This window comes from Zootoca vivipara, chromosome Z1 (genome assembly GCF_965207765.1).
Source record: "Zootoca vivipara chromosome Z1, rZooViv2.hap1.1, whole genome shotgun sequence".
Taxonomy (NCBI): Eukaryota; Metazoa; Chordata; class Lepidosauria; order Squamata; family Lacertidae; genus Zootoca; species Zootoca vivipara.
The window spans coordinates 21452444-21464433 of NC_142583.1; the positions used below are offsets into that span (position 1 = coordinate 21452444).

An 11990-nucleotide genomic window follows, 5' to 3' on the forward strand; every position below is an offset into this window, starting at 1 on the left:
AAAAGACAAACAACATCTGTAACACGATGCTCAAATGAAAAGGGAAACTGTGTGAGATGGCACTTCTCTAGAGGAGTGAAATTGACAGGAGGACAAGAAAAGAACCTGCCTAAAGAGGTTTCACCTTGACTTACTAATGCCTCTCCTTATAAAATACATCTCATAAATCAGGCATGTCCAAAGTCCGTTTGGGGGACGTAATCCGGCCCGCCGGTCAGTTTAATCCGGCCCCTGTGGCAGTTTATTTCCTGGGGTATCTTATGGAGCCGAATTGCCCAGGGGTGAAAAGCAGGTCGTGCTTTTTTTAAGAAGAAAAAAGAAAAAGAAAGAGCTAAAGGCTAACAAGAGGGAAAGAGGTTGTTGAAAGGAAGCCGCTCAGCAGCTGATTGCAAGAGATCAGGGAGGGAGATAAGGGATGCTAGCTCCCTTCCCATCCCACCCCCTTGCTTAGGCCTCCATTGCTGAATGTTCTGCAGACGGAGGCTGTTTGTTTCCCCAGTGACATGTGACTGGCTGATTATCTGTCTGGAAACTGTAGAAATTGCTCCCTTTCCTTTCCTAAAGAAGCTGCAGAACTGTGAGTTGAACCCCATAAAAACAGGATTTTTTCCCTTTGCAAAGTAAGCTCAACAACTTTGAGCTGATCCTCAAAAATGGAGCTTTCCCCCTTTGCAAAAAAAGCTGCACAACTGTGAGCTGACCCCCCCCCCAAAAAACGGGGCTTTTCCCATTTGCAAAAGAAGCTGCACAACTGTGAGCTGATCCCCCCAAAACCAGGGCTTTCCCCCCTTTCCTCCTCTAAAAAATATGGGTGCGTCTTATGGTCAGGTGCATCTTATGGCACAAAAAAAATTATGGTCATTTTATTTTTCAATTAATTGCCGTTTTCCACCTTTTTGAGTCCACAGCTTCCTTGACCAACTCCATTCTTTCTGCAGCACCCCCATGGGGCTCAGGAGCCCAGTTATGTCAGGGTGAGGGGCTGCAAAGCTGGCAGCCCCTCACCCTTTCTCAAACACCCTCCCTTGTGGAGTGTCCCCTTAGACTCCTCTCCTCCCTACTTGGGAGCTGCTGCCACCACCTCTGGTCTCTGAGCTGTCCCCCATCCCTGCCCCAAAGCGAGGTGCCTCCTCACACTGCCCCACAGGGACCTGGGAAGCACCCCCTGGCCAGTCCCAGAGGCATCATTCACCTGGGGAGCTTGTAGCCAGGGGTGCTGCAACAAACAGCTGTGCAAGCCTTTGGGAGGCAGAGATGCAAAGGGGCATCAGAGGAGGAAGGGAAGGGAAGAGTGTCAGAGGCCAGTGTTCCCCACAGCACCCCTAACCATCATTCAAGGCACCCCAGGGTGCCACGGCACTGGGTAACACTATATAAGGCTATATAATTTACAATGGCCACATCCAAAAGATAGTTCGCTGTCCCCAAAGGGTTTACAAAATCACATCTGGCATATGGAAAGTAATAGAGAAAGGAATCAAGTACAAATAGGGGGGAGAGTATATATTCAATTCAGTTATACATACTAAAAACTTGGTTTCAGTGGGGGGAATAAGAGGGGATGTGCAGATGGATTCCTTCCCTATCATGAGGGCTTAAGATGAGGAGAACAGCACAATCCTATGCAGATCTACTAAGAAAGCCACACTCAGTTCAGAAGGACTTACTTCCAAGCACCTGTGTTGAGGGTTGCAGCCTAAGACAATTCAATGGAGGTCACTTCTGAGCAGAAGAGTATAAGACTGGTATATTTTATATATCCATAGTTGCTAAAGGTCTCACAATGTAGTAAAACAGTGGTGGCCAACCTTTTTAGGCAAGTATGTGATATGTTGCATCTAAAGAACATACGACGATTCATATAATCCCCACAACTACATTGGCCTCCCTGCTTTCCAGCCTCAGTGGCATGGAAGAGGCCCACCTGCATGGTTTCTCTCTCACGCGCAAGTTTCAGATCCTGAGAGAATCCTCCTCCTGCACAACAGGACAGGGAGAACCTTCAAAAACTTGCAGGTTTGACTATATGCAGATCCACCTGGAAGAAACATAAGACACTCACACCAGGTGGAACAGGCACACGTGGGTACATGATTTTATTGTGGATGATGGCAGGCAGCCACAAACCAAGCCACCAGCTCATCAGATAAACTGCTGGCCCTCTTGTAAGAAGGTTGCCCAGCAGCACACCTCTCCATGGCTCTCATTTGCAATGAATTTTGGGGCACTCAAGGAACAACAGAAGTCTCTCCCACTTTATCTTACCTTCTACAATCTCTGCCTCTCACCCAGGCATGCCAGGGCTCTTAGGGCTGGCAGTAGTGAACCCAGCCAAAAAATAGGGGAGAACTGGTGTTATGTACTGAGCTGAATCATAGAACAATAGGATCCAGAATCAGCAGTCTGATTGGTCCGCAGGAGCCACCCAATCCAACTCCAGGTGGAAGTGAATCCGCAACCTGATTGGCCTGCAGGAGCAGCCAATCAGGCGACGGGCAGAAGTGAATCCACAACCTGATTGGCCTGCAGGAGCAGCCAATCAGGCTGCTGGCAGAAGTCAATCCACAAACTGATTGGACCACAGGTGTAGCCCTGAAGTAGCCAATCACGCAAAGCCCATTGTGTAAATAAATAATCTGTTTTGGAGACGATCCCATGCCCCCGAAAAACCTTCTGGAGCAGATTTAGGGAGGGAAGTTTACAATAAACAACAACAAAATACCATACCCAACTTTAAAAAAAATAGTAAGAGGTAAAAGACAAGCAAAAAATATATAAATTTGATTAAAATCTCTCTGAATTCTTTTTCAAAGTGTCACTTGCCATCTAAAAGTCAACAGGGAAGGGAAGGGTTCCAAGCAAAGCTCTCAAGACAGGGACATTCACAGCTGCAGTGAGAAGGCTTGCAATCCTGTACACATAGTTGAGATGATAGAGGTGTTCACAAGAGAGGCTCCTTGGACAATCCTTGCACAATGCATGTGGGCAGGGTTTGAAATTAGCAGAGTGCCAGGTGCATTTCGCACCTAAAGATTCTCCATTTGCGAGCACCTCCAAAAGTCTGGGTTCCATTTTTTTTGCATCTGGCTGACACTCAAGGATTACTGAAATGAAGCCTCAAAGTATATGTTAAGGATAGACAATGTGTGAAGGAGTTTAACAATAAAGAGTAGAGTGTGTTGAAAACTGAAGTATGGTACCATTATTTTTATTGTAAACACACCAAATTAAACATGTACAGTGGTACCTCTGGTTATGAACTTAATTCGTTCCAGAGGTCTGTTCTTAACATGAAACTGTTCTTAACCTGAGGTACCACTTTAGCTAATGGGGCCTCCCGCTGCTGCCGCCGCCACGCAATTTCTGTTCTTAACCCGAGGTACTACTTCTGGGTTAGTAAGTGTTTGTAACCCAAGGTGTTTGTAACCCAAAGTACCACTGTAATTACAATTTCTACCAAAAATGTGGTATTAACAATGTGTCACTTGTGTGAATTGTGTATTAATTCATGCTTATCGAAAGAATAAATAAGAAGGATTTCTGACCTCCCCCCCCCCCCGGTGACAACTAGCCATTCTGTTTTGGCACCCACAACTCAGGTCCCAGAAGCCATTTGGCTCCTAGATTTCCTATCCCAGTTTCTAACACTGCATGTAGGCAAATACACAGGAAAAGGTGATAGAAAGAATTAGGCCATATAAGGCTTTAAAGTGAAAAACTATCCATTTGAATTGGCCAAGAAACAAGCAGGTCCTGATTTTTTAAGACCATGTTGTAGCATTCCACAAAGCTTTTGTACCTGTTAATGTTTCTGAACTGTCTTCAAAGGTAGACCCATGTTAGTATATTACCACAGTCCATGAAGTGGTTCCCAAGACATGAAATTATGGAGACAAGAGGATTCTATATAGCCAAGCTTGAGAAATGCTATATTTCTATAAAATATTTCTATAATATAATATATATTTCTATAATATTTCTATAATATGCTTACGTATTACTGGGCAACTTTCGAAGATGCAGCATGCATCGGATGAAGTGGGTCATAGCCTATGAAAGCTTATGCTGTAATAAAATCAGTCTTTAAGGTGCTACAGAAGTCTCTAGTTGTGAATCCTCATCTGCAATTCTCAACCATGTCTCGTGCAGCAGGTCAGATGAAATCAAAACAGTAAGGTGGCAGCTACATTCAAAAGGTTCGCGGAGGTGGCATGCATGGGTTTTTCCCAACTTCATCAGCACAGCCACTCTGCCAGGATGTTAAACAGAGAGACTGTGACTTGATCAAGGTCAGCCCATGAAATTAACGACCAACTGGGGATTCAAAGAGTCCAAAATTTCCATGGTTTGAGGGAGAAAGGAAGGTCACAATGCGCAACCTTCCAGTTAAGGTGTAAAATGGGGGGGGCGGGGAACTGTATGGAAGGTTTGGAAGCCCACCCACCCAAGGCCACAAAGATGCAAAATGTGAAAAAATTGAAGAGTTGAAGGTGTAAATAGCTCCGTTTCATAGGAAGGTTAGTTAGGTATTGTGCCAGTTCCCCTCTATTGAAAAGAGTGAAGCAGAACAGTAAACAAAGAAACTAAACCTAATGTAAATGTCTGCGCTATGTTTGCCTAGGTAGAGATCCATTAGGGCAGCGTGTCTCCTTCTGTATCTTCATGCTTCTCCTCCATATTAATAAATTAATCCAATGTGTCACTCAGAGCAAAAACAAACAAACGTTCCCTTCTGTGAGGCTCCAGAGAACACCCAATGCCCGAATATAGTTAAACAAAGAAACAGGAGGCAGAAATAATCACTCCAGCAACCTCTTGTCCTTTGCACACCAACGCTTAAGGAGGTGTGTTGACCTTCCAAAGATGATGTAAGGCCAACCCTGTTTTCCCAGGTTTTTCCCGAAGAAAAAAAATACATCCTATCGGTACTGTATCTGACAGAAATCATGAGGCACTCATCACACGTGTGGGGGATAAACCAAGAAAAGCTCAGTTGCCTTATCTCTGGCCTAGTATTTAATCTTTGCAATAAATAAACCATTGATGTCAATAATGGAGACCATGTTCTGAGGTAGAATGTTCAGAAATGCATTAAAAATGGATGTGGCTTTCACTATTAATATGGAGGTCAACAGGTGGAAAGAGCAAGCTGGTGGAACCAATCCTGCTGCTTGAAATAAAGCTTACACAGGGTTTGTATTTGTTTAGGGGGTGGTCTGCCCAGTTTAGCTCCATTTGCCAGCTTCCGCTTTTTATCCTCCTCCTTCTTGACGTCACCACCATGATTCTCCCCATAGTGGGCTGGCTGGTTGGTCCCAGGAGGCAGAACGTGGAAGGAGAACTCCAGCTCACTGTTTCTCTGTGTTAATGGGACGGCACTGCTGAAATGACGGATTTAAGTAGATCAGCTTCTAGCTCATTTCACCTTAAAAACATGCTGTCTAGTGACCCTTTTATGCACACACACAGATACACACAGTACTGCCATAGGCCTGGCTCACATTTTGGCAAGACCGTGCAGCAATCTGCAGATGTGCATGGCAGAGCCACAGATAAACACCCTTCCTCTCCACAGCAATGGACACCCACACACAGGGCGAAGTGGATATTCCAAATGGAAGGCTATGTGCACAGAAATCCAATTTGTGTGATTTCTCTTTCTCTTTCACACATGAACACACACCGCTACATGTGTTGTATATGGAGACTGGGACCCACTCCTCCAACCAAGAAATATATAGTACTGGTCTGTAAACATGTAAACCAGGCCAAGACTTGCACAATATGTTGCTGCACTATGCAGCCTGCCCATGTGGTTGCAGGGACAAAATGTGCTGTATTAGGTAGGTGCAGCAGTTTGCCACCTGAATTCCTGTCAAGGGATAGCTGCTACTTGCTCCAGGTAAGCAGAACATAATGATGGAGGCTTAAGGTTTCAGCTTCTCAGAGATGTACTCCTCAAGAAACACCCAGCTGATAACAGTGATTCTAAGCAATGTTTCAGGCAAGGAATCAGGACCAATCGCTCCGTTCCTGGGTTAAGAATGCCAGCAATTCTTTCCTTCTTTTTGTACACGTCAACATAACTCCCTGGATCTATCTGATTCAAAGCTGATTCAATCAACTTTGCTCACAACAATCCACACCTTCTTCTGCGACATGTCCTTTGCCAGGGCAGAAGAGTAAAGATGTCACTAACATGCCTCACATATTCCAGTAGCAGACACGTACAACCTCGGGTATTAGTGTGCAACCTGATCTAATATTAAGTCTAAACCACTGAGCCTAGGGCTTGCTGATCAGAAGTTTGGCGGTTCGAATCCCTGTGACGGGGTGAGCTCCCGTTGCTTGGTCCCAGCTCCTGCCAACCTAGCAGTTCGAAAGCACGTCAAAATGCAAGTAGATAAATAGGAACCGCTACAGCGGGAAGGTAAACGGCATTTCCATGTGCTGCTCTGGTTTGCCAGAAGCGGCTTTGTCATGCTGGCCACATGACCTGGAAGCTATAGGCCGGCTCCCTCGGCCAATAATGCGAGATGAGCACGCAACCCCAGAGTCGGTCACGACTGGACCTAATGGTCAGGGGTCCCTTTACCTACCTTTATGTTCGCATGGCACAACTTTGAGATCAGCCTGAAACAAAGCATCTACCTCAGCGTCTTTAAGAGGCTGTTTCCGAGTAGTTCCAATTCGACTATTATAAAAGCCTAAAGTTCAATTCTAAAGTTCATCAGTAGCCAAAGTGGTCCCCATCAGATTTTGTGGACCACAAAAGTTACCATTTCTAAGCCATGCATCAAGAGGGCTACCCTTAATGAATAGTGCTAAGCCCAATAGAAATAAATGACACATAGATGCTAAAGTGTGTGAATTTAAGCCAATGATTTCAACAGGGCTTAAGTATTGTTTCAACTTCCTCCGATTTGTGTCCCTGGCTTTGTCTTGATTCTAATTACGCAGCTGTTGCTGCCGCACCATCCTCTGAAAGATCAGAATCTGCTCTCCCCATACCACCTGCCAATTGCAATTCAATTATAGCATTTTGCAACAATACAGCAGACACTAAGCAGTTTATCAATGGCTATTAGCCACAATAGCTAAACTCCACCGCCCTCTTACTGCAATCACTAACAAGCATAGCTGAATGTGCAGTGTCCAAAGACCTTCAGGATACCAGATAGATAAGTCCATTCCCTCTCCTACTTCTAGATTCCACTATCACCAACCACTATGTCCAATTCCTGGCTATCTATTTGCTTATTGCCGCTGGGCGGTTCACATCATCTGGTACTCGTGTATTGAGCCAAAACATGAGCCCATTTCAGTTGTTTGGTACCCAGGTGTTCAGAACACATGGATGTTCTTCTGAGAAAATGACAGCTAGCCCTAGATGCATGATTGGTGCCAGTTTGAATGTGTGTGGGGGGGGGGTCCATGCACATGAAGATATGATCTCTGATGGCCTAGAGTTCTCCTCCTTGTGGGGAGAGCTCTACAAAGACATCTCTTTACAGGCATGCCTCCTTTCACATTGATGCCAATCAAATGCCGGCTGTGGATATGGCCAACACGTGTACAGATATCTAGGGTGTAGGACTAATCAGGTAGCCTCTTCACATTGTTAAGCTATCATGGTTAAAAGCCACAGACTGATTCATGCACAAAGCTCTTGAAAGACGGCGCCAGCTTTTGCCAGCATAACACTGCCAACACTTCTGTGGCACAAATTTTGGTGTGTGCTCATTTATTTATTACGATACACCGTCTCCCACTGTTTCACCAATGGCGCTCAAGATGGTAAACAACAACAATTACAATAAATACAATGCTGGGCTTGTGCAGCAATTTGTGTGACTCCTGCTTGGGACCAAGCAAGCTATTAATATTCTGCTTCATAAACTGCTGTTTGTGCTCACAGTCAATGCTACATCAAATAGCCAAGTGCATGTTTATGGGAGTCCACTGGCAACAGACAGGTGAGTGGTGGCTTGGTAAAGACTGGGCAGGTGTCTTTTGCTGCCAAAAGCTGCAGCTGGTCACCAGGTACGCCTAATAAGAAACAGCCGCAGCTGTTTTCAAATTACGTAAGGATCTGAGGTTACCAAAGGTGCCGTGCAAGCTGGTTCTTATACCTCCAAGTTAATGGTTTTAAAACTGCAATGCAAACTATGTTTTACCTAGATGGCTCCATGCACGTATATCAACAAACTGACAGAGCAGATCTGAGGGATTTGTGACAAGGTCAACAGAGAACTGCAACTGGGACCAAAAGGAACGAAATTACATTGCTGGGCTCCTTAATTAGCCATTGGGGAAACCCTGAATTAGGTGTGCTGGGTTAGACCCAACAAACCCATTTACATTAACCAAGAACAGATATAAACAGCTTTGGTTCCTCCTTCACTGGAAAAGTGGTGGACACAGCCCTCAATCTCGTGTATTATTTCACCGCTGTACGCTTTGCAACGTTCATTTCAACCGCAAAGGCAGGCTGTACTGATTAGGAGATAAGTTAGCCTCAAAAACAGCACCGTGCAGAGAGATTCATACTCTCCACCCACCCCCATGACAGACACGGCATGGAAAAACCCACCAACTTGCTTACAAAAAACAAAATACAGAAGTTTAAAAAGTTGTTCACATAGGCAGTTTTGCAGGCATTCCGGAGTGAGAACTGTACGTATATGGTTGCTGGAGTCTCCTCTCAGTGGCAAATTCTAATATTGCACCTGCCCAGGATGCAGCTCAGACTCCTCGCGAAATGGTTTTAAAAAGAGGGGGGTTAAAAAGGAATTTTAAGAGCAACGAAACCAACATGTTGGAAGTCCATAGCTGCAGCCGACATAGAGCAAGTTGAGAACATTTATCCAATTATTCCTGTGCAACCAGCACTGTAAACTACTCTATTATTCCTCCACTGTTATATCCGGGGAATACTGTGACTTCTGCATGGTGTTCCTTACTAATCCTAGACAAGCTTTCTATCTTTCACTACTCTATACAGAAACTCCCCCTTCCCCCACAAGTATCAACTCAGCACTCTTTTTTGTTGTTGTTGACTAACGCCCTGCTCCAAAACACATTTCAACATTCCGTATTTCCAGTAAATAACACTCCTAAAAGATCACAATAGCAGGTCTGCTAAGGGAATTGAAGGGTTGTTTCTTTACGTGTGAGACAGGCACTTCACACAGTTTGCATAACAGAATATACCATGCATGTGGCATGGCAATCCGCAGAGCCATCCGGACATCTCAGTTGATTTCACTCACAGATTTCAGCTGCACTGAGCTTCGGGTAGGAATTAGTGGCTGGCATGGTTTAACAACACATTTCTGCTTTGATTTCACTGCTGTAATACAATTAAGGCTTTTTGAGTGGCTTCTGACATGCACCTACCAGCAACAGGTACATCCACCGGTAGCAGGCTTAAAAACGCATGTTAACTATATAATATGTCCTTTCTGTGTACCAAATGGCTCTCACTGACAGGTGCCAGCAGAGGGTGGCAATCACCTTACGAGGTCGGGGGGGGGGGAGGAATGATCCGGCAAACAACGTGGCAGCAGTTGCCACTTTAAGACTCAGTATGTTGGCTCCCCAAAGAAACCGGTCATTTTATATGCCATATGCAGGTTCCAATCTCAGCATGTGTTGTCTGACACTAAAAAAACAGCAGCGGCAATGGCAAGACAAATCTTTTGTGTGATAGTGGATACTGATAGTGGATGCTGAGACATGGCTTGGGAGTTTGGATGAGCAAGATTCTTAAGCAATGGCTCCACAACCAAGTGGTAGGGGGAATCAACACAAACTACTGCAAGTACTGGCGGGAAGGTCCGCTCTACTAACCTAACATGACAAAAACTATTTCTCAATATCAAAAGATTTGTAGAAATTACAACTTGCTTTTTATGCAATTAAAAAAAAACACCCTGCATTTTCAAAGCAACAGTTTTCTGTAAAAGGTAGTTATGCTCCGAGTAGACCCACTGAAATCAATAGGACTTAAACTGGCATGATTCCAAGTCCTTTGGGCTTGCTTCTGCTCTAAGGTGCACAGGATGTGACTGCGTTGTCCCGTTGATTTTGCCACATAACTTGATTTTCCCTCTAGGACCGGAGTGCTTCTTGCAGAAGACCCCCATTTCTCCAGAGAATTTAGGACAGGGCTCACTGATGCGATACAGTGGGGCGGTCATTTGAATCCTACTAAAACACGTTATTTGGAAAAAGCTCCTTCGCAATCAATGAAACTGTTTGTTTTGTTTTGTTACCATCCCCACCCACCCCTCAAAAGATCATAACTTTAAAGTTGCGCATTTAAGTATCGCGGCTTGCAAAATAAACCTGCAGCCTTTCCTGACGCTTAACGCGCCTGCGGATCGGAGCGCTGGAGCCTAAGGGAAGGCGCATCCCGTGATTGGTATGACTGCAAATACTGACCCCCTGGCCGCCTACAACTTAAACCGGACTCGAGATCCCTTCCCAATGGGAAGCGGGTCAAGCTGACCTCGAGCTCCAACTGCCCTTCCTCTGGGGGAAAAAGGGGCCGAGCTGTTTCACCCAAACTCGCGAAGCCACCCAAGCTGGTTGCCAAACAATCCCTTCTGCCCCCCACGCCCCCAATTTCCCCACTCTCCGCCTGACCCTCAGGCGTGTGCATATTCTGTGCTCCCGGATCCCCAGCACGGATCTCGAGGGAGAGGCGCGAAACCCAAGGACGCGCCTCCCACCCGGGCACCGTTTGTGCCTCTCCGCGCGCGCCAGTCGTTCGGCTGCCGTGCGCAACCGTCCTCAGCGCGCCAGGTGCCGCCGGTGGCTTCCCGGAACGCCGCCGTTAAGAAGGGATCCGACCCGCTCGCTTCCCACCTGTTGATTCGCCCAGAAGAAGAGCCAGCAAAGCGACCGCCCAGAAAGCTCGGGAGCCTTCCATGGTCCCGCTGCCCGGCGTCCGATCCTCCAGGCGCAGAGGTTCTCCAGGCTGACCTTTCGGAAGAAGGGTACCCTGCGCGCGTAAAGACACACACAGAGAGACGCGAGCAAAGCCAGCTCCACGCAAGAGAGCCCGACTCGCACTGCCTCTCGCCTCCTGCGGCCACGCCTCTGTCTCTCTCTCTCTCTCCAGCAGCCCACTGGCTCCGACAGACAATATTCCCGCGACAAACTCCAGGGGCTGGCGCGGGGTTGGGAGGGGGGGGCTTGCAATGTGGAGGGCTGAAGGGAGCCAATCAGACCTAGCAAGTTATCTCTCCTTTTTTCTGGAAGCGTTCTAATGTACACAGAGGAATCCTTTCCCTTTTAAATTGAAAAATAAATAAATAAACCACTCTCTCCCCTCCAAGTCTCCCAGAAACTCCAAGGGGGAGGTGTTAATTAAGAAGGTAGTAGTTGTTTTATGGGAAGGGGAAGAGGCAATGCAGAAGTAGCTCTCCCAACAATGAAAGCCACCACGACTACTTCCCTTCAAAACTCTACAAAGAAAACATTTATTTATAACAGTTGCTCTTATGGAGTCAGCTGTTCTTTATGAGATATATTGTGCCAAAACATGAGCCCTCTTCTGTTGTTTAGCACCCAGGTGTGCAGAACACATGAAGTTGTGCAACTCTAGAGGGGAAATCGGGAAAACGTCTTGATCTGCCCCAAGTTAAGCATGTTTATGTTGCATTGGAAGGGCTGACTAGGGGCTCAGGGATCTCTCCTGCTGAAATCAGTGGACATTAAAAGGGCTTGAGTTAGGCTAAATCGTGTGCATTATGAACCAGTTCTATTGTAATATTTTCACTGATGAATACACCAAATATGCATATCAGGGCAAAATGAGGGAATGAATGCCAAGTTTGGTACGTGATATGATATGAAGACATTTGTGCGTATGTGTGTGTGTCAACTTCGAAGTGAGGGCTAAATTGTTCCCCCTTAGGAAATTAATGTGAGTAACATTGTGAATCTGGCTCACACCACTGCACCATATTCCAGTTCTGCTT

At 45.9% G+C, this 11990-nt stretch overlaps 1 protein-coding gene across 2 annotated transcripts in view; it reads right to left on the reverse strand.

Annotated features, from left to right (window-relative positions):
* The window catches only part of KIT (KIT proto-oncogene, receptor tyrosine kinase), a 73405-nt gene extending 62174 nt beyond the window's left edge, over positions 1–11231 (reverse strand). The window contains exon 1 of one of the 2 annotated variants that reach the window (XM_035113018.3): positions 10873–11231. In XM_035113018.3, coding sequence (XP_034968909.3) covers positions 10873–10936 — 64 coding nt within the window. In that variant the 5' untranslated portion in view covers positions 10937–11231. The remainder of the gene's footprint in view (positions 1–10872) is intronic. The other variant, XM_035113019.3, reaches the window with a different exon arrangement.
* Between the last annotated feature and the right edge of the window lie 759 nt (positions 11232–11990).